Raw genomic sequence first — 24,140 nt, forward strand, 5'->3', positions numbered from 1 at the left:
TGTGATTTTTCTCTGTTTTTCTTTGTTTTGTGACTGGCTTCATGGATGTAAGTTAATTACTTCTTGGTCAATTATTTTTTAAATTACTATATAGTGTGTCTCTTGATGGTGGCATTCTTTGAGTTACTGTTTTCATGGCATAGGGTTTTTGTTCTCTATTTTAATCCTCTGTAGTCTTATTTTGAAATGTTTCTTATAAAAATGTGGACTTAAAAAAATCTCATTGGTAAGTTGTATCTTTTAATGGCTTGTATTCAAGCCATTTACCTTTATTATGATTATTGATACATTTGAAAATGTTTTATCATTTTGTTTTTCTTTAATGTCTCTTTTTGTTTTCTGTTTTTTTTTCCCTACCCCCTTCTTTCTTGTTTTATATTGGATTGAAATGTATTATACGTTTATTTTTGTATTTATTGCTGCCTTTGAAGTTGTAGGTTATATTTCCATTCTTTAGATAATTCTAAAATTTTAAACATTACATATTTGACTACAAGTTATTCTGAAAAATCTGTACTCCAGCCATAGTGATTTCCTCTCAGTGTCTTATTGGGACATTTTTCTTCTGACTTTCAGCATAATTTATTCCTTCTCATTCTTCAGGTTTAATTATTGTCACCTTTTCAGAGAAAAATTCCCTGCTCCCATTTTCGATAATAGGCCTTTCTGCCCATTGCTCTCTATCATGTCATATTATTTTATTATTATTTATTTTTGTAACATTTAACGTTGCCCATAGTTGTTGTTTGCTCACTTATTATATGTCCTTCCCACTAGAATACAAACTCCATTGGCAGGAGTTATGTCTGCACACCTGTTTCTGGAGCATGTAGTACAGTGTTTACCACAAAGCAGACATTCCAGTAATAGTTACTGAAGGAATGAATGCTGCTTTTACGTATGAATGACCATTTAGCTACATGTAACATTCTTGGCAAAAAAAAAAATAATCTCATTCTCTCAAAGGTTTGTATACATTGTTGTACTCTACTGCTCTTATTCTTGCAGAGAAGAAAGTGAAGGTTAACAAATTTTAACTTCTTTAAAGTTTAATATGTAGTAGTTTAAATGATTTAACCAAAATCCCACAAATATGCAAGAGTGTACAATCACAATTAAATTTTAAATATTTCAACTTTATAGCAAGAACATTATGATATACTAGGTTACTATTTTTCAAATTATATTGAAAATTTAGGTCAGCTGGATTTCTGATAGCCTGGTGTTTAATTGATGAAGCTAGGAAGACAAATTTAGAAAAGAAATGCCCAGGTACATGCATTCTTAAAGAAAATCCTCTTTAAAATATTAATTATGTATTTCTGAAACAGTGTGAATTCAGCTGTGGAGATGTGAATAAACGGAAACTTCATGGGATTGTTCCTATTACAGGTCAACAACATATGCTGATTGACTTTGGGGACGTTGCAAATAATGGACAGAAAAGACTTTCTAAGAGACTTTGAAAATAGTTTTTTTTACTTTGTAGTTTTCAGAACATTGTAAGGGAAAGTTATTATAATTTAGGTTGTCCCATAATTTACATTAAATGTTTCAAATTTAGATGATTAAAAATTTTAGGATTAAATACTTAGTAGAGAATTGCTGCATGTTTTTGACCACTAGTCGTCAGTATGGAACCATAAATGGTGACCCAGCTGGCATCCTTTGTTAAAATTGCTAAACTTTATTGAAAAATGATTATGATTAGGGCTCCCTGAATGTGTACTTGGCACACATAGCAACTGAAAAAAGTCTAATTATTTAACTACTGCTATTGAAAATTAAATTTGAAATGGTATTCCTTTCCTTGTTGAGAAGTAAAATAAGACACATTATTACATATTAAGATGTCTGTTATACTTAACACTGAAATTGTCATTTTTATCCCTTTTTGTTAGTTTCTTTTATACTTCCCATTCAGGGTTATCATTCTTTTCTCCCTTCTTCCATAGCTCTGTGAAAAATCCTAAATATAACAAAATAGTTAGAGACTATAATTGATATGAGAGTTTATTTCACTGGAATTATATAATCCCATACTTTTTCCCACATTCCATACTTCTAAGCTACACAGGAGTGTTCCAAAGACACTTTCTCTAAATTTTTATCTTAAATAGATCCAAAAAGCTTTCTCCTAATTATCCTTTCCTTCTTAATAATCATTGCCTTTGCATTCTGTTGTCCACCCACCCTACTTATAATCATTTTCTACTGGTGTTCTAATGCTGTTTGTTCTTCCCTTGGCTAATCTTGTTTGTTTTTCTTTACTTGATAGAAAAGCATTTTTTATAGCTCTATTATGACTCATTGCATTTCTAGTTAATTTGCATTTCTATTCAGTATCCTGGATCCCATTTATATTTTTAATACTGAAGCTGTGGTATTATTTATTGCTCAAGAAGTGAGAAACTGCTTAGTTTTTTCTAACATCTCTGTCTATATTATGGTCAAGTTAGGACAGTATTTATTCTATAACTTTAACATATAGTCATTTGATGGGCTTTATATGGTAGTGAGAAAAAGTTACAGTTTCATGTTTATTATTTGAGATTTAGATCCCAAAGCACTGCTAGCTGGTATCAGTCTTGGATAGGAAACAAGTCATAGTGAGGCTGTGATTCAAAGTCACAAAGCCTGGGAAGACTTGGGTGTCTGGAGCTCCATTTCCTGTCTTTTCCTTTTCTGACCTGTGAACTTGAACAGATGGTGCTAAATCCTATCGTTTTGTGTTATTCATCCTAATAATTAGCTTGTATGACTTACTTCTTCTTAAAAAGATGGATACTCATCCTGATAACAAAATAATTTTAATTTTATGTTTCCTTTGTATTCTTATTTTCTCCATTTCTCCCATTCTTCATTCCCAGTCCATCATTAAGTTCTGTCAACTCTATTTAAAAATACTTTTCTGAATCGGTAGCTAGTCATCCCCTCTATCACTAGTCCTCTCATCTATTTCCTTGCCACTGTCATCTCCTGCCCAGGCTGGTGCAGGAGGCACCTTGGTTCCATTCTTACCTCCTTACAGTCTTTTCCCTCAGAATCAAGTAATGCCACATCATTCTTCTAAATCCTTCAGTGATTTCTTTATCCCCTCAGAATGAAGTGTAAGGGCCCCTGTCTACAAGGTCACTCTGACCCTAATTTGCTATTGTTCTTCCTCTTGCCCACTCTAGGGCAACTGCACTGGGCTTCTTGCTTTCCCGTTGGCATTCCAGGCAGCCCCCTGCTTCTGGACATTTGCATTTTCCTTTCCCAGAGTCAGAAATTCTCGGCTCTGAAAAGAGTTACGTTGCTTATGCCCTCATGTCTTTCAGCACTCTACTTTGGAAAGGCCTTATTGACCAGCTGAGATAAAATACCCCTTCTTCACTCCTGAGCCCCTCACACCGCTATCCATTTCCTTTATAACACTTTTCATTGCCTGCCATCTGTCTGTCTCCCTGACCAGAACGCAGGCTTGGTGAAGGTTGCCATTTGGTCTGTTTTATTCACTGCTATGTCTCTAGCACCAGAGCAGTGGCTGGCATGAAATAGGGCTTAGTAACTGTTTCTTGAAGGAATGAATGACTCAATGGTGCATACTATTTAGTTAGAACTATTTAGTAAATACAGTAAAGTATTCATTTGACCTGTGCTATCATGTACCTACTATGTGCCTGGTACTGTGCTAGGGACCAGGGATTTAAAGATACTTCAAATGCTGCTTTGACCGTTAGTGGCACCCAGTTTAGATGAGGATATAGAAACCTTTGCACCCTTACTGAAATACTGTGACTGTTATTTCAGCTTTGCATAGGCGTCAAAGTAGCCTGGAGGGGAAATAGTTGCCTCTTCTTGGCCTTTTGGGAAAATTTGGTGGAATAGTTGACATTTTTGCTGAGACTTTGCATTTTCAAATAATTTTAGGCAGTTCTTTTATGAATGTGGTTCTGCCCCATTACTTATTGCTGCATGCTAAGCCTTTACCAATCTATGGCTGACATTTAAATTGTGAATCACTATAGTTTTGATTTACTGCATTATTCTTTGTCTTATCATTTTATGCCATTCTAATTATTTTCTCCTGTCTTTAATGTTTGTTACCTGTGGATTACCTACTTTTTCTTTGCAAGGATAAAGTAAACACTGTCTTCGGTAAGGTTGTTAAAGACCTGTTAATGTCAACATGCTGATAAAAAGGAAAAAGATGGAAAAGAATGATTGGCTATTACGGGATTTGTCTTTCAAAGCTGGTTGAACACTATTTAGCACAGCTTGAAATGTGCAGGGCCAAGACTTATGTTCTCTAGTGTTTTTCTTGATTTCCGTCCTTACTTCTGTCATGCCCCTCGTTATTTAACCTATATTCATTCTACTTTATTAGGTTTTGATAATTTCAGATGACACTGAAGTACTTGTAGTATTCCTTCTGTGGAATTTTTTTTCCCTCAGAACTTGTTATTGAAGAGAAGTTGGAAGAGATCTTGGGCATTATCTCTTCAACCCTGTACTCACTCTATGCTTGAATTTTCATGCACAGAGCAAACTTCCTATGTGGTTGATTGGTATTAGAGACACAGTCTCCACAAGCCATATTACCTTCCTTGTATTGGGAAATATTAAGAGTAATAGCTGGCTGGATTACAAAATATGCCATTTTGATAATGTATTTCAGGCACCTGCTATTTAATACTAATAAAAGTTGAAAGTTTAGAAATGTATTCTACATTACAGAAGAAGTAGCATGTCAATTGTTAGCATGCTAGTTAGGGCTTTTGGATTCCTTTGAAGATGTAGTTTTATGAGGTGATGGGTTGATATAAGTTGTCCTGAAATTCTTATCATCTAATTTCTGTGTAATTAATGCTTATGTCATGTCTTCTTGGGCTTTCTGCTTTATTAAGAAAATGTTATCTAAAGTTATTAATTATTAAATGCTTGTAATGTACTTTATACCCCCTTTCTTCTCCCTATTTCAATTTTCTCCAAAATTCTCCCAGGTATACTTTTTTTAATTCAAGTGTTGTTGAGTAAGGTGTGTTTTTCAGGATGTCTTCCTCCTAGGTTGAGCAGTTTGCTTGTAGCTTCCTTATTCCTACCCTCATTGAAGTCAGTCATACAATTTTTTGCCCCTCTTCTTTTTTTCTTTTTCTGATTGTTTGCTCTCTAGGTTCCTGACAAGTCATTACTTATTCTTAATATTATGGCCATTATGGCCTCTGACTCCTTCCTTTAGTTTACTTACTCTTTAGTGATTTGTAGTAAGTGTTCTTGGAAAGCAACTCCAGTTCCATTTGGAAAATATTAGTTTTACATTTATAAATAAATAACACTTATTGCTGCTGTAAGTTGCAGTTAAGTCTGACACTTATTTTATGTTCATGCCACATATGACTATATCTCAAAGTATTGTGTAATCACATTTATTTTGCTATGTGTAGTTATTTGTCCTTGCCAATATTGTCATTGTAAATTATAACAAATAAGACTAGCATGAATCTGTGTGAGTCCCTTTGTATAACACCGTATGCAAATAGACATTTAATGCTGCTAATGCTATGATGATGATGAAAAATGTCTGTGCTCTTGACTGAACAGCTGCCTAACAATGGACTGAGATTTTGAGTGTAGGATTTAATTTCCACTTCATGCTTTTCTTGAAGAGTGGGGTGTTTCTATCTACGTTTTCAGTGAATTTATCCTAGACCATCTGTTTATGAAGTCCTTTTCCATCATTATCAATTAATATTTATTGGGCAACTACTGAGTGTATAGTAATATTGTGCAAACAAAGACCACTCTGCTACAGATAGCCTTATTCACTGACTCTGACTGCTTTATTTTGATTAGAAAATAGTGTTAAAAAAATCCCAAAGGCATAAAATAACATCGTCTAACTCTGAACAAAGAAAGATGTTGTATATTTACAGGGAATTCTGCTCAAATGCATATAAAACTTGGACATTCTAAATTAAATTTCCATAATTATCTATGATCTTCTGTTTGTCAACAATTCTAACTCAGTGGTCCTGGATTTAGAAAGTCAAATGAAGTATCATATTGCTCTGGGACTTCTAATAAAACCATGAGTCTCTTTTTTGAGAGGAAACTAATCGGATGAAAACAGACCCTCCACTAAGAGCATTTGCTTTTTTGATTTTGAAGGAAATCCTGGAAAGTACACTTGCTGGACTCATATTTAACTTTACTTGCAAGATTTTTATTAAGTAAAAGATTGGATAAAAATAAAATCTGCTCCAGTAAAAGCAATGGCATTTTAGGGAATAATACTCATTACCATTGTTGCTTTTGAATCAAAGAAATAAAAAAACATGTATGTCTTTTTTCAGCATACTAACTTTGTAGGCAGTAATTAAGGTTTTGTTTTGCAGATTGGCAAATTTAATAATATTTGAAGAATGAAATCCTGACACTAGTCACTAGGGGTTTTACTTTTGAGTTATTTTTATAGTCATGGTAGTAGATTTTTGCTGATTCATCCATGGTCTCTGGCCTAGTTAGTCTTCCATGAGGCCTTTGGTTAAGGATTAGGGTAAAGACTATTGCCCTGGAACAAAGCAAAGGGATTTGGCTCTAACTGCAATTGAACCCGTGACCTTGGTTGACTTCTCTGGCACAGGGGGCCTAACCAGTCACAGGCTCTGTAAATACAGACATAGTGCACCTGGTAAGTTTGCTTATTCATTGGGAAAAATAGGTCAGTAATAAATGACCATCTGTCCTACCACAATAATTCCTATAAGAGCTCTTTGGATTCCTGAAAAAATAATAAACTTCTTATTGTAAGAAAAAAGAAAAGAAAAAAAGATGTTTGGGCCGTTCTCAAAGAGAAGCTTTGAGCTTTATATTTCAAAACTTCAGGTATCTTTAAAGAACATTATGAAATATTACTCTGAAAGTTACCATCAGAAGTAATACCAATGTACTTTACTGATACAACTTACTTAACTACATGATACTTTGTATTACTCACTATGTGCTTACCACTTCCATCTGGAAAATACACATAGTTCAACTGGCATCAAGTTTTTAGAATTTCTCCCTTACTTTGATGTCCTGAAAGTCTGTATAGTGTCACAATATTAATGATCACTACTACATTCTCTTTGGACATTTATCATGCAGTTCTACTTTGATGTATAAAAGTTTTTTGTTTTTTGTTTTAATCATAGATGTTACAGGATTTTTGTTCCTTGGTTATAGCTGAAAAATTTCTTTGAGCAATTTAAATACAATCCATCTAGCTATTTTTGAATTAGATATTGGTTCAGGGATTTAGAATATGAATGTATTGTTTTCAGCCTTGAGAAGAAACTTAATTTTTTTTTGTTTTGTTTGGTTTTTGTTGGCACAGACAATCCCCAATTGGATGAACTTAAAGGCTAAAATTTTCCATGACTTTAGCTAGTTCTCATGTGGGAGGAATCTCTAACTTGATTTAGGAAAAAACAAAGTTTAGAAATTCACAGAACTTGACATAAATAAAATCTATTAATTTAAGGAATATTACTACTTCTGAGCAGTAAAATTCTGCTGTATTATTGTATTATACATATATATATATGTGTATTCCTTTTCAAAATATGTATTATTTTATTGATGTTTGATGGTTTTAGAGTTGTGACAGATTTGCAACAGAGAATTTTGGAAATAGACACCAGATTTTCATCTTAAAAAAATCCAATTAAATAAGGTTCTTTTTATAGTTTTTTTCATACAATGTACTTAATAATGTTTTTTTTTCTGTTGATTTGAAATATAACAAATGTTCTTAAGGCAATTTAAAAAAATTTTAATATACATAAATATAAACAACTTGTAACTTCAATTTATAGCTCATGTGGCCTAATTTGGATCAGAATATCATTATATTGTGAAGCTCAAAATGCTTGTTGGCTGATTTTTGTTTTGTACCTACGTGAAGAATTTAATTATATAAATATAGTCAAATGAGCTGTGAAGCTCTGAAAAAACACCAAGGAGGCTTAAAGGCATATTACTAGTGAAAGAAGCCAGTCTGAAAAGACTACATCCTGGATGACTCTGCCTGTATGACATTCTGGAAAAGAAAAACTATGGAGACAGTAAAAAATACCAGTGGTTGCCAGGAGTTGGGGTAGGGAGGGTAGAGTGGATTGGTGGAGCCCAGAGGAAGGATTTTTAGGGCAGTGAAAATATTCTGTATTATACTACAATGATGGATACATTCCATTATATATTTGTCCCAACCCAAAGGGTGTACAACAGCAAGAGTGGACCTTAATGTGAATTATGAACTTAGGTGATTAAGATGTGTACGTGTAGGTTCATCAATTTTAACGGTTGTATTCCTCTGTTGTCAGATGCTAAAAATGGGGGAGTTTATGCAGGTATGGGGGCAGGGTGTGTATGGGAACTCGCTTTGTACCTTCCTCTCAATTTTGCTGTGAACCTAAAATTCAAATAATTAAGTCTTTAAAAATATGTATATAGTAAGAGCTATTATTAGTAAGAGTGATTAGTATATAGTAAGAGCTGCTATTTTTCTAATTCTCAGTGATATAACTTCTTTGTTCTTTATGTAACTGGGAAAAAATATGACTTGAAAATTTGTACCTTTAAGTATAATGTTATTGACCTATTGTTTATGAACACAGACTTGTTTTGCTATAGTCTTGTTGGCTTACCAGTGACTCATCTACATATTCTTGCCTTTGTGACCAAAGGCATGCACTTGTAGCACTGATGAGTGATTAGGATGAGACAGGACAGCTTATGGTTTTTTATATATATACATATATATTTTTTTGCAGTTTCATTGGCCTGTATGGGAACTAACATGTGATCTTTATTCATTCCAACTCCATCTTTCTTACTCAAGCTTGCTGGTCCATTTAAAGTAGACAGAGGACCTTTAATTCCCTATTTGTTTTGTTTTTGAGTGTGTTATTTATTAAAGCCTTTTGATAAACATGCCTGTTGTCAAAGTAGTGGGAGTTTTTATAGTCATATGAGATAATCTACAAACATTTTCCTTTCCTCCTTTCTCTCTAAAAGTAAAGGCTGCAATTTTTTAAAGTTTTATATAACTGTGTGAATTCAGAATCATTTACCTCTAAAGAACTGCAGTAGTACAATACTCAATATATTAGTCTTTTTAATGGAAATAGGCACACTTAAGAGAAGAAAAATTGTTGTTATTGACGATTTAAATGTGCCCCCAGGGACCCTCTATTAAGGCTCAGTGTTGTTTCTGTGATCTTAAATGGGTATAAAAGACAGTGTGAGTCCTGGAGCCAGGCACATGATAGCTTTATAGCTAAACTGCTTTTGAGAAAAAAATAAGCTTTAAAAGGCAAAATGATATAATAGAAATTCATTGTAATGTGGTTTTTTTCCCCTCTTTTTATAACTGCTTTTACTGGGTCAGTTTTAATATAACCCTACGTTTCTTGATGTAAGTCAAATGGAAAAGAAATCCAATGCAGCCTTCCACACTTAAAAAAGGTAGTAAATGAGTTAAAGTTTATTATTAAGGTTTAAAGAATTAGCTTCTAATTTTGATTCAGTTAATTTTAAAAATGTTTCTCATTAAATGTAACTTGTGTTTTCAGAAGTTTAAAGTGCATTAGTATTACATTTATTAGTCTTAAGAGATTTTTCTTTCTTTGTAGAAAATGTAGAAAATTGGTTCAGTATTCTGACTTAGAACATGCATGTGTGTTCACTTATTTACTGACTCTGGTGTATAAGAGGCAGAAATAACATTCAAACTTAACATGTCTAGATGATATGGTAGAAACCTAGTAATTTGCTTTGGGTTGCTCCTCAAGACCTTACTCCTTTGCTGAAAGTAGTAGAATTTAAGTTCTCATTGACTACATCTTCTAGGATTTACATATCTTCAGAGTACAAGGAGGAACAAAAATATGGTTATTAAATAACATTTTAGACATCAATAGAAATGTAATAGAAAAGCATGTTATTTTGGAAAAGTAATACTATAAATAACTGGTCAGATGTTGAAGGTGCCAAGTGCAAAGGAAAGGAATTTTATTGCAGATTCTTAGGTATCCAAAAGAGTTAGAGGTTCTTTCATTCAACTAGCCCATATATGGAAATTAGGATTAAAAAAATACTGTTGACTTTCAGAAGAATTATGCTAAGATGATTAAGTTCCACTTATTTTTATTCCTTTAACACCAATAATAGTATTAATAATTGTAAGAAATGAAGATTAAATATGTATTAGTGTAAGAATGAAAATAGTTGTTTTCCGAACTGCCCTTTAAGGGGAATGGATCCTGGGAACTGTTAAAGGTCTTTACAGGTTGGGGGTTAGTGGCCATGGTGGGCATAGTTGTGAGTATAGGTGTTCAAAACTGAGAACTGGAATAGAGGCAAATGACTCTGCTTAACTGGGAGAGGGAGATTTAGAAGCCTGAGAAGAAGGTCTAAGAAGGTGCAAAAAAACACAGTGAGGCTGGAGAAAATAGAAACAGGGAAGAAGAATTCCTGGTTGGTGGAGTAGCCCAAGAGAATTAAGACAATTAAGGTGTTTGATGGGGATTTGGTGTGTGTTCTCCATCCACCTATATAGCCTTATGTAAATTCCAGATCACTTATTAATATTTTTGGTGGAAGCAGGTTATCTTGGGATGAATGCAAAGAGGTTCAGCATTCTACTTCTTGGTGAGCAGTGGCCTGTGAGTTAAATTACTAGGAATCTAGGTTGCATTAGACTCTAAGATTTAATGGGGGAAAAATGTGTAGGCCAGAAAAGAAGTGACTGTATTATATAGTTGGTCTGGCTTTGAGCTAAAATTGGTGGATGAAACTTAAGGATATCTGCAAAGCCTCAAGATATCTACCAAAATATTTGTTAATTACTTTGGTGGTTTTTCCACACATTCTTTGATACTCTTCTGGGAAGTGGGGCTTAATTCTTCTGCCTTTGATTACAGGCTAGAGTTAGTGACTCTCTTCTAACAAATCGAGTATGGAAAAGAAAGATTACTAACTTTATGACAGGGAAATTTGACAGACACCACCTTATCTTAATCAAGCAATCAAGGCAAACATCACTGGTTTGATATATGCCCTACAGTGATGCAATGAGAAGGGAACTGACCTCTTTGGTATTCTCCCTCCAAATTTGTGAGCTCTGTCTTATCACGAGAAGGCATCACACAAACCTAAATTTTGGTTTCAGATATTCACCTGAAGTATTTCTTGAAAAATGTTGAGGTCATAAAAAAAAATGAAAGACCGAGAAACTTTCAGTTTGGAGACAACCAAAAAGACAAGCTGCTCTGCAATATCCTAGATTGGAGTTTGGCACAGAAATGAACATTTGATAGTTAAATAAAGCCTGTAGACTGCTGGTTTTGTAATAATGTTACTATCTTAGTTTTGATATAAGTGTTCTGTGGTTATGTAAGATGTTAATTTTAGGGAAACCTAGGTGAAAGGTATATGGAAACTCTGGGCTACCTTTACATATTCTGTAAACCTAAATCGTTTCAAAATAAAAAGATTTAAAATACACCCATTCAGAAGATTTTTTTCCTAAAGAAAAAACTAAAATGATGACTTCTGAAAACAGGAAAAATTATTAACTCTTTGACTGAAACTCAAAAATTAAGTTACTTTTCGACATCACTACACCATGATAATTACTTGTCCAGAAAGAAAGACAATTTAGTGCTTGAGAAAACATGGTGATTAAGTAAAATGGGAAAACTTGGAAAACTTATAATATGTGATGAACAGAGTTGGTCAATTTCAAAGTCAAGTTGTTATTGGGAGATTATGAACAGACATTTCTTCATTCAATAACATACACATGTTTACCACTTAAAATGTGCCAGGTTAGAAATAAAGCGTGATCATGACAGATGAGGTCCCTGGCCTTCTGAAGCTTACACCATAGTGATATCAAAGCTTTTGTATTACTCTTTGGAAATAGAAGCCTCTGGGTAGACAGGGGTGATTTTGAATGTCTAAGTAAAATTAAGCATATAAATGAATTAAACATACATTTAATGTGTTTAATCAAAATTAAGTATGCAAACACTTGGGAAATGTAGATATATCTTTCTTGTTTTATGTAAAATATTGTAGGATTTTTAAAATGTGAGTTTTGGAAATCATGAGAAAGGGACTGAAATTGGTTAATTACAGTGAGTACAATGGATAAATTTCTTCACTGGAGAACTTTTGGGGATTAAATTCTGAAGTAAGTTAAAGTCTTAGAGTTACAATGGGAGGTTATTAAGTCAAGTTTTAAAAACATAGGTGACTACTATTTCTGTTACCTCAATAAGCAGAGGACAGAGGAAAAATCTGGAAAATAAAGAGATGCGCAAAATCACATTGTGAAGATCTTAGCAACCTCTAGTTGAAGGTTGCAGTCTTCCAAGTTAGATTTTTTTTCTATGAAGATATAAATGATATACAATCTCATACTCAGCTTTCGCATGAGCAACATTGCGGTTACTACATTCCATCCTATTAGCAAGTCCCCACCACATACCCCATTACAGTCACTGTCCATCAGCATAGTTAGATGCTATAGAGTCACTACGTGTCTTCTCTGTGTTATACTGCCTTCCTTGTGCCTCCCTCCCCCCCAAATTATGTGTGCTAATTATAATATACCATAATCCCTTTATCCCTCTCTTTCCGATCCTCCCTCCACAGCCCCTTTCCCTTTGGTAGCTGCTAATCCATAGTTGGGTTCTGTGATTCTGCTGCTGTTTTGTTCCTTCAGTTTTTGCTTTGCTGTTACACTCCACAAATGAGTGAAATCATTTGGTACTTGTCCTTCTCCACCTGACTTATTTCACTGAGCATAATACCCTCTAGCTCCATCCATGTTGTTGAAAATGGAAGGATTTGTGTTCTTCTTATGGCTGAATAATATTCATTGTGTATATGTACCACTTCTTCTTTATACATTCATTTACTGATGGACACTAAAGTTGCTTCCATATGTTGGCTATTGTAAATAGTGCTGTGATAAACATAGGGATGCATATGTCTTTTTGAATCTGTGATGTTGTATTCTTTGGGTAAATTCCTAGGAGTGAAATTCTGGGGTCAAATGGTATTTCTATTTTTAGTTTTTTGAGGAACCTCCACATTGTTTTCCACAACGGTTGAACTAATTTAAATTCCCACCAGCCGTGTAGGAGGGTTCCCCTTTCTCCTCATCTTCACCAGCATTTGTTGTTGCTTGTATTTTGGATGCTGGCTGTGTGATGTGCTAACTGATGTGATGTGCTATCTCATTGAGGTTTTAATTTGCATTTCCCTGATGATTAGCAATATGGAGCATCTTTTCATGTGCCTGTTGGCCATCTGAATTTCTTCTTTGAAGAAGTGTCTGTTCATAACCTCTGTCCATTTTTTAATTGGGTTATTTCTTTTTGGGTGTTGAGGCATGTGAGTTCTTTATATATTTTAGATGTTAACCCCTGGTTGGATATGTCATTTATGAATGTATTCTCCCATACTGTACAATGCCTTTTTGTTTTACTGATGGTGTACTTTGATGTCCAGAAGCTTTTTAGTTTGATGTAGTACTACTTGTTCATTTTTGCCTTTGTTTCCCTTGCCTGTGGAGATGAAGAAGTTGCTCATGTTTATATTCAAGAGAGCTTTGCCTATGTTTTCTTCTAAGAGTTACATGGTTTCATAACTTATATTCAGATTTTTGATCCATTTTGAGTTTACTTTTGTGTATGGAGTTAGACAGTATTCCAGTTTAATTCTCTTACATATAGCTGTCCAGTTTTTCCAACATCATTTGTTGAAGGGACTGACATTTTTCCATTGTATGTCCATGGCTCCTTTATCATATATTAATTGGCCGTATATGTGTGGGTTTATATCTGGGCTCTCTATTCCATTCCATTGATCTATGGGTCTGTTTTTGTGCCAGTACCAGAAGGTCTTGATTTCTGTGGCTTTGTAGTAGAGCTTCTAAGGATAGCTTTGGCTATTTGGAGTCTTTTGTGATTCCATATGAATTTTACAACTATTTGTTCTAGATCATTGAAGAATGCCATTGGTATTTTGATAGGGATTGCGTTGAATCTGTATATTGCTTTAGGCAGGATGGCCATTTTGACAATATTAATTCTTTCTACCCATGAGCATGGGATGTAGTTCCATTTATTTGTGTCTGCTTTAATTTTTCTCAAGAGTTCCTTGTAGTTTTCAGGGTATAGGTCTTTCACTTCCTTGGTTAGGTTTATTCCTAGGTATTTTACTCTTTTTGATGCTATTGTGAATGGAATTGTTTTCTCGATTTCTCTCTCTGCTAGTTCATCATTAGTATATAGGAATGCAGCATATTTCTGCCAATTAATTTTGTATCCTGCAACTTTGCTGAATTCAGATATTAGTTCTAATAGTTTTGGAGTGGATTCTTTAGGGTTTTTTTGTACAATATCATGTCATCTGTAAACAGTGACAGTTTAACTTGTTCCTTGCCAATCTGGAGGCCTTTTATTTCTTTGTGTTGTTTGACTGCCGTGGCGGCTAGGACCTCCAGAACTATGTTGAATGAAAGTGGCGAGAGTGGGAATCCTTGTCTTGTTTTCGATATTAGAGGAAAAGCTTTCAGCTTTTCACTGCCAAGTATGATGTTGGTTGTGGATTTTTCATATGTGGCTTTTATTATGTTGAGGTACTTGCCCTCTATACCCATTTTGTTGAGAGTTTTTATCATGAATGGATGTTGAATTTTGTCAAATGATTTTTCAGCATCTTTGAAATAATCATGTGATTTTTGTCCTTTTTGTTGATGTAAATGGATTTTCAAATATTGTAACATCCTTGCATCCCTGGAATAAATCCTACTTGATCATGATGGATAATCTCTTTGATGTGTTTTGAATTTGGTTTGCTAATATTTTGTTGAGGATTTTTGCATCTATGTTCATCAGGAATATTGGCCTGTAATTTTCTTCTTTTGTGGTATGTTTGCCTAGTTTTGGTATTAGAGTGATGCTGTCCTCATAGAATGAGTTTGGAAGTATTTTCTCCTCTTCTACGTTTGGGAAAACTTTAAGGAAGATGGGTTTTATGTCTTCTCTAAATGTCTGAAAAAATTCAGCAGTGAAGCCATCTGATCCAGGGGTTTTTTTCTTTGGTAGTTTTTGATTACCAGTTCAATTTCATTGCTGGTGATTGGTCTGTTTTGATTTTCTGTTTCTTCCTGTGTCAGTCTTGGAAGGTTGTATTTTTCTGCAAGGTTGTATTGTTCTAGAAAGTTGTCCATTTCTTCCAGACTATCAGTTTGTTAGCATATAATTTTTCACAGTATTATCTAATAGTTCTTTGTAGTTCTATGGTGTCTGTATAATTTTTCCTTTCTCATTTCTGTTTCTGTTTATGTGTATAGATTCTCTTTTTTTTTTTTTTGATAAGTCTGGCTAGGGGTTTATCTGCTTTATTTATTTTCTCGATGAACCAGCTTTTGCTTTCATTGATTCTTTCTATTGTTTTATTCTTAATTTTATTTATTTCTTCTCTAATCTTTATTACGTCCCTCCTTCTACTGACTTTGGGCCTCACTTGTTCTTCTTTTTCCAGTTTCATTAATTGTGAATTAGACTGTTCATTTCAGATTGTTCTTCCTTCTTTAAATAGGTCTGAATTGCTATATACTTTCCTCTTAGAACTGCCTTTGTTGCATCCCATAGAAGTTGGGCTGTTGAGCTGTTGTTTTCATTTGTCTCCATATATTGCTTAATTTCTGTTTTAATTTGGTCGTTGATCCATTGATTATTTAAGAGCATGTTGTTAAGCCTCCATGTATTTGTGGGCCTTTTCATTTTCTCTGCACAATTTATTTCTAGTTTTTAACCTTTGTGATCTGAGAAGTTGGTTGGTACAATTTCAATCTTTTTGAATTTATGGGGGCTCTTTTTGTGGCCTAGTATGTCGTCAATTCTGGATAATGTTCCATGTACACTTGGGAAGAATGTATACCCTGTTGCTTTTGAGTGGAGTGTTCTGTAGATGTCTATTAGGTCCATCTGTTCTAATACGGTGTTGAGTGCCACTGTGTTTACTTATTTTCTGTCTGGTTGATCTGTCCTTTGGCATGATTGCTGTGTTGAAATCTTCTAAAATGAATGTATTGCATTCTATTTCCCCCTTTAATTCTGTTCATATTTGGTACACATATTTGGGTGCTCCTATGTTGGGTGCATAGATATTTAGAATATTTATATCCTCTTGTTGGACTTACCCCTTTATCATTATGTAATGTCCTTCTTTGTTTCTTGTTACTTTCTTTGTTTTTGAGTATTTTATCTGATACAAATATTGCAACTCCTTCTTTTTTCTCCCTATTGTTTGCATGAAATATCTTTTTCCATCGCTTCACTTTTCATCTGTGTATGTCTCTGAGTTTGAAGCAAGTCTCTTGTAGTCAGCATATAGACAGATCTTGCTTTTTTATCCATTCTGTAACTCTCTGTCTTTTGATTGGTGCATTCAGACCATTTACATTTAAGGTGATTATTGATAGATATGTACTTACTGCTTTTGCAGGCTTTGTATTCATGGTTACCAAAGTCTCAAGGGCAGCTTCTTTACCATCAAACAGTATAACTTAACTCACTTATTATGCTATTAAAACACAATCTGTAGATGTATGTTTTTTCCTCCCCTCTTTTTCTTCCTCCTCCACTCTTTATATGTTAGGTGTCATATTCTGTACTCTTTATGTGCCCCCAAAACATATAAAATTATCACAAATTCTATTTCCTTTATAATAAAAAACAAATATCAGACACCTAATCCATTTGATAACCACCTGGAAAGCATTATAATCTTTAATACTTTATCAATGTTAACAATTCAGTAGTCTTAATAGTTGTGTTTTTTCATACATTTTAGTGCTTTACAAATATCTAGTTATTTAGTCTTCATATCTACCCTGTGAGGTTGATACTGTTATTTCAACATGGAGATACAGCACCACTCAGTGGTTTAGAGGCAGACTGCCTGAGTTTTTTTCTGTGATTAGGTGAATGACCTTGGGCAAGTTATTCAACTCCTTGTATGCCAATTTCCCCCTTAATAAAAATGGACCTAATAATAACTCTTGCAATTATGAAGATTAAATGTATCTATTCAATATATATGATGTATATATTTATTATATGTAAGAAGAAGAATGGACACAGTAAATACTATGTAAGTGTTATTATTATTATATTATTACACTCAAACCAAAATTATTCTTCATTTTGATGATGCTTCTCTGCCTTTTTACTCAATGCTTTTAATTAGAGTAAGAGCCATGGCAAAGGGGGCTGTCATCTCATGGATGGGGGCCATGTCAATTTTTTATACAAGGATATAGTAGTCCTTAGCCCAGTGCCCGACACATAGTAGATACACTTAGAAGTTATTTATTGGATATGTAAGCTAATAAAATTGAATATGATTATTCTTGCATCAAAATGCAGTTTAACATGTTTTGCTCTTTGTCTAAAAATTGTTTCTTTATTGAGCATCATATCTTATTGGAAATGACTTCTGGCAGTTTGGCTTTTCTCAGTTTGGATGGCCTTTCCATATACACCTTGCTAAGTATAAATGCTGAAGTTGTCAAAGTTTTAAATAAATAGTATGCCTTTTATATGTTATGAAACATTACTCCAAGTATAAATTCTTTTCTTAAGTTTAATTTTGTTTAACATAGAAACAAACCAAAACAAACACTTTTGTGGTAAACTTTTGAAATTTGGGTTTCCTTGAAGTTCTTTTTTCCATTTTTTTAGAGAGAAACATGTAGAAAAGAATGCTTTCTTTTCTCTGTGAGAAGGGTGATGGGAAGAGCCAGTTATGTGTTATAATAAAATGTCATACATGTAATAAATAAGCATATTTCTACCTTGATGAGGTAGTTTTTCAGAATTTGGAAAAATAATGGGCTAGTTTTTAGTATTATGTTTAAGTAATAAAGATGATACAACTTTCAAATACCATTATTTCGTCAGGCAGTAAATTTTGTTGGCTTCCAAGAAAACTGTTAGCTCTATACCTCTCTAAGTGTGTAACAAAATACCCAAAGATGAGAAAAAAGTGAAACTAAGTTGAAATTGACTAGGAAGGTCAGGAAGTTGTTTATATTTGATCCTCACTGAAATGTTCTTAGGACTTCAGTGAATGAATAGGTTGTTAATTTCTCTTATGTATTTTGTAGTACTCATAATCATCTTCCTTGGCCTTTTCTTAATAAATCCTACTAGTGTCTCTTAGTTTTATACATATTTTGGAATAACACATATATTTCCACTTTTAATTCTAGGCACTGAAGAAACAAGGAGGTAAAGCAGATGAGAATGAGGATGTAATGAAAAATATGCTAAGACAAACTGAAACCGAGAAGAGTCATGTAAGATTTTGGAGTTATCTTTCAAAGATAGTGCTGTTTGGGGCCAGTGATACTCACTGAATGTCTTGGAAATTGGCTCTGAGATCATTTGCTAGAGTGCAGTGAAGCCTTTATGTTTTGATATGGAGTCACTTGGTTTGGTGGCCCTGCCACTCTCTGCTCCTTGCCTTGGAAGCATACACAGGTTGTTTGCTAACTTGTCATCTGGTTGCTTTCTTTTCTAGAGGCAAATCAAATTTTACTGTGCCTTGGTGGAGAACATTTAAAGACTTGACTTCACTGCAGGGTTAGGAAAGACCTGTTGTTTAAAGGCTAGATATTTTGCATATATTCATTTTTATTATAGAAGATAAGCTTAGTTAGCAGCATAGAGGAAAAATCCTTTCTTCTCACTAAATATTAAGGACTTATGACATATATTTACATCTGTGAACCTATAGATCATTGGGCCTTAGAGTTAGAAAGGAATTCAGGGGCTAGACAACTCTCCTCAGTTTGCTAATGGGTAGACTTAAGGATGAGACCAAGATAACGAATGACTAAGTGGAAATTTGCCCCTGATGTAATAATGTTCTTTACAATATATTGCTTTTTCTATCTACCATTACTTCCTTTCTTTTGTTTCATTGACCTTCGTCAAGTCAAAAGATTTTCCCATGCTGCCTTCATGGCGAGGAAGCTATGTCAGGTCATCTGGTTTGCCCTTTGGAAGCAGAGGCTGTGGATATTGTTGCCAGGCAGCTGTGTCTGGGAAGGTCTCTCCCTGTGCACTAGGTGAAGCACTAGGAGAAACCTCAACCTGGGCAGGGTTCTTAACTGAATGAGAAAGAATTCTCGAGCAGGTCAGACAAATACAGGTAAGGAAGGAATTCATTCAAGTGAGAGTAGCAGGGAATGGTAGCTGTCTTCTAGGCAGCTGAGCACAGGGAGAGATCTGGACGAGCCCCCAAAAAGATGATACTGGGGTTCTTGTTTATGGAGTCAAAGAATGAACTTCGCAAACGCTCCTGGTAGGCTGGCAAGAAAGAGACTTTTTATTGATAGACATAAAAATACAGAACTTCCAGGCATATACTGGGAGGGGCAAGGCTGCCATTTATGGGCTCAGGTCTAGGGGTTTTATGCCTATTGCATCAACAAGGGAGAGAAGCTGTTTGTTTTCTATAGGTTCCATCAGAATGTCAGCTATATTTTAGCCAATCATACTAAAGGTCATTTCTATTTTTAACTATTATGCCTTGGTTAAGCCACATGAACTATGTCACTTAGTAGTCAGTAAAAGTGGCTCTTTATCAGGTACACATTGTTACATTGTTACACTGATTCATCTGCAAGTCTCCTGTTTTTCACATTCAGAAGGCCCTTAGTAAGCATCTCATTTGTCTTTCCTGGAGCTCTTATCTTGCTCTAACAGGACAGGGGCTGCCCCCTTTTCCTTCTCTGTCTCAGTATTATCCAGAGATCATGACTGATATGGGCCTTGGTAGATTTTGAAACCATTTTGACTGAAGTGTGACCATCCCTCTTTATTTTTCCATAACGTAAGAGAACAGGTCAGATAGTATTTTGTATGGGTTCTGTGATTCTACATATACTTTACTTTTTAGAAAATATGGCAGTTATTTTATGAACCACATGTATAAGTAAAAAAACACATAAAATTGGATTAAAAACTTTATTTTGAATTAATTATAGATATCATAGGGTGTTGCAAAACAGAATGTACAAAGAGGTCACATGTGCCCTTCACCCAGTTTCTCTCAAAGGTAACAGTTTGTATAATTGTCATTGAATATCAAACATAGGAAATTGACATTGGTATAATCCACAGAGTTTGTGCAGATTTCACCAGCTTTATGTACTCACTTGTGTGTTGTGTATGTGTATAATTATGTGCAATTATATCTCATGTGTAGATTCATGTTAATGCCACCACAGTCAAGATACTGTTCCATCACCACAATGCTCGCTCATGCTTCTCCTAGATAGCCATACCTACCATATGTACAGTGTTTATTAAGAACAATATTTAAATAGTAATTCAAGTAAAATCATAATTCATAATTTAGGATAACTATTATAAGCATTTAATATCTTAGTATAAATTTTGTGATTTCACAAAAAAACCTCAACATTACAAAGTACAAACTTGTCTAGCATATGTAATGTCTGGATTTTTAACAAACATATGTCCCATCTGTGGGAGAGGGAAAATAGTTTTCCCTCTACCATTCTAGGTTCTTTGGCTGGTCTAATAATTCAACTGACATAAGGCAGATTAACAAGAAAAAAACATTTAATTTTGTATGTGTGGGAGCCCCATAAAATATGAGAATCAAAGGCAGCCAGGCAACTGAGGCATAAATGCCATCTTGAGCTAAAGAAAGGAATAGGGGGTCTGGGCTTCAAAGGGGAAGAAGACATTTCACAGAAAGATGAGAAGAATAAATGTTCGGTAAACAAATGCTAGCCCTACCACGCAGATAGGTCTTTCAGATATAGACAGTTATCTCTGGTAATAGTTCTCTCCTTGGTATAGACTCCCTTTCTAAGTCTTTGATACAGTTAAGAGAGAGGTAATCAACTTTTTGTGAGTCTTCTGGGTCTTGATTGCCTTCAGCTACAAATAATCCTTATGCCAAGAGGCTTATTTTGGGGTGGCATATTATGCTCCCAGTCATTATATTACTCAAACTGAAGTAAGCTAGGTGTATTCAGACTTTGTAGGTGTTTAGTCATCTAACTGGCTCATTTTCCATGGCTGTTTATCTAATGGCAACTTTACTAAGGAAAATTTAAGTGTCTTATTCTGAACTTAGATATTTAAAAATTTTAGGAATGTTCTGGATTTTGGACTATTAAGAATGTAAGAATGTACAAAACTACCAATTGGATGACATTACTTTGAAGTCATTGGGTTCCCTGAATTTTTTATTCTAATTCAGTTCATATAATAATACATGTGCTAATTTAAAGAAAACATTGCTTTATAATTTATATTAAAATGACTTAGAACTGGAAGGAATCTCAGAGACTAATATAAAATAGTTATTTTAAAGATGACAGAATGGAACTAGAACTATACGTTTTACTTTTTGTTATGCAATTAACATTATTTTAATGGAAGCATTAATTTGTATTTGTAGCAAGATATTTATCCTTTCAAATTAGTTGTAAATATCTTCTGAAAACTTTTCCACTTTTCTCTTCTTAAACTGTGCCCTTAACAATTTAGTTACTTCTGCCCCATTGGGTATTTTTCTTTATCCTTTGTTGAAACTCTAGCTTGAACAGGAATTGGAGCTATCTCGAAGGCTATTGAATCAGTCAGAAGGCAGCAGAGAAACACTTTTGCATCAGGTAAGTCTTTGCAATCTGTGATAATCTGCTTTTAAATTAAATCAGGAATGTGTCGTCTTCTCCTCTATTAAATGTCTTTGTGAAAAGAAAAAAATCTTAGGTCTAGGAAAATTTTTTTCCCTAAGGAATGTATATTAGCATACATAGCAAAAGATGAAATGCTTTCAGGAAGATTCAGAGAAAGCCAGTACAAAACACCAGCCCAGGTTGCCACAGTGGCAGTGAATTTTATTGATTGGTGTTCCAATTTAGTATTTATCTCTGTTAGTATAACCAGTGTTAAAGTGAGACTGGATGTGTAAGATAAAATTTTCCCAGGAACTAAATTTATTTAAGGAGGCATTGGAGAGTGAAGGAGGAAATAAAGTACATAAAATAGGCCTTTGCATGTTCAAGTTACTTTGAATGCATCAATGTCTTATATTCATGTTTTTAAGATGTTACCTTCCCTCTTTTAACCAAAGATAAGGCTTAATTTTAAAGCATAACATTTTGCAGCCCATTAGCCCATAATAGGCATTTGGTGCTTCTGATATTTGAAGTTCAACAACTTGAAATAGTCATCTTACATACATTAGATAAGGGCATGTGGGTTTCTCTGCCTGTATTTAATATAAACTGCAATTGTACCTTCCTCTCTTCTGAGGTGTGTGTTATATAACTCACTAAATAATATGCTAGGTAGGCAAAGATGTCAGGCATCATAGATATTCACAAGGAGTACTTGATTTTGACAATTAGTGCTGAAAATGCATCATAGCACCTATTTACAAAACCTTTAAAAATATTCACTGGCTTTGTTCTCTAGGCAGTGGTCCAAAGGAATTAATGTTGGCAAAGTTCAGACTTTCTTTTTTGGAAGTTTATATTTGTATCCAATTCCATTCTGATTTTTTATGGAATTCTGACTTGTAATTTCTAATCTCATCTTTTGAAATAAGAGATTCCTCTGTTCAGGTTGTCATTGTGATTTTAACTGAGTCTTTTTGCCACTGCTAAATTGTTTAATGGTCACTGGGGACACACCTGCTGTGCGCTAGGCAATTTGCTAGTCTCTAGAAATACAAAGATGAATAAAATAGTCCCTGAGCTCGAGGGCTTTATAGTTCATTCAACAGCATTTGTTTCTTATTTATTTTGAGCAGTATTTTGATATCAACATATGCTAAATTATAATCATTTCACTTGAGTTTACCAATTAATAGACCATAGTCACATGAAAGAAAATAAGGAGAAATATAAAAACATATAGTCCTTAATTGGAGGTAGTTTAGGTTAATCGTAGTAGAGTGGACTAAGGTCAAAATAAGGGATTTTTTTTTTTATGTGGTCAGATTCTTTGTCACAGTAAACACAGAGAAGGGGAAAAGACATCTATTCTTTGTGGAAGGAATAGGAGGGATAAAGTGGAGCAGGAAAAAAATGGAGACTATTCTGATGTGCTTGGCATAACAAAGAGATTAATTTGGCTTTAATTTGTGCTTACAGTAGTCTATTAGAAGTAAATTTTTTTCCCTCAGGAAAATATGTTGAAATAATTTGTAAGTTCAATTATTCTTTTCCTGCATTTAAAATGGATAACAGTTTCATTTTTTATTATATACCTAGGTTGAAGAACTCCGTATGCAGCTTAAGAAAGCAGAAGGTGATCAAAAGGGTTTACAGCATCAAGTATCTCAGATTTCCAAGCAACAGTCAAACCATCAGGATGTACTTGGAGATGACTGGTGGTTTAGGAGAGGTAATGATTTGTAAATGTTATGTTTTTTTGTTTTTTTAATCTTTCTTAAAAACTTCCATTTTCAGAATTGCATTCCTTATATTGTACTCTTGTCATCTCATCTATTTCTTGAGCTATTACAAGGTTTTCAACAAGTTAATCATAATTTAGCATCCAGTTTTTGTTTAAACAGGCTTTTTTAGTTATATGTTTACAGCAATATTGAGCAGAAGGTACACAGATTTCCCCATATAGCACTTGCCATCACACATACACAGCTTCATCCATTATCAACATGCTCTTCCAGTATGGTATTTTGTTATAACTGATGGACCTACATTGACACAAAATTATCATCCAAAGTCTGTTGTTTACATTAAGATCCACTCTTGGTGTGCATTCTTTGGGATTTGGAAAATATATGTTTATCTGCCATTACAGTATCTTAGAGTAGTTTCACTTCCCTAAACACTTCACTCTGTGTTCCTTTTACTCATCCCTCCCTCTCCCCAAACCTTGGCAACCACTGATGTTTTTACTGTCTTCATAAGTTTTGTCTTTTCCAGAATCTTACATAGTTGGAATCATATAATATGTAGCCTTTTCAGATTAACATCTTTTACTTAGTAATATGCCTTTAAGTTTCCTCCA

General features: G+C 34.1%; 1 protein-coding gene across 7 annotated transcripts in view; it reads left to right on the forward strand.

Moving 5' to 3' along the window:
• Window positions 1-24,140, forward strand: part of CEP128 (centrosomal protein 128) — a 397,887-nt gene that overhangs the window by 84,409 nt on the left and 289,338 nt on the right. For all 7 annotated transcript variants that reach the window (XM_073242024.1, XM_073242028.1, XM_073242029.1 and 4 more), the window contains 3 exons: window positions 18,323-18,409; window positions 21,695-21,769; window positions 23,378-23,510. In XM_073242024.1, coding sequence (XP_073098125.1) covers window positions 18,323-18,409; window positions 21,695-21,769; window positions 23,378-23,510 — 295 coding nt within the window. The remainder of the gene's footprint in view (window positions 1-18,322; window positions 18,410-21,694; window positions 21,770-23,377; window positions 23,511-24,140) is intronic.

This window comes from Manis javanica, chromosome 8 (genome assembly GCF_040802235.1).
Source record: "Manis javanica isolate MJ-LG chromosome 8, MJ_LKY, whole genome shotgun sequence".
Classification (NCBI taxonomy): domain Eukaryota; kingdom Metazoa; phylum Chordata; class Mammalia; order Pholidota; family Manidae; genus Manis; species Manis javanica.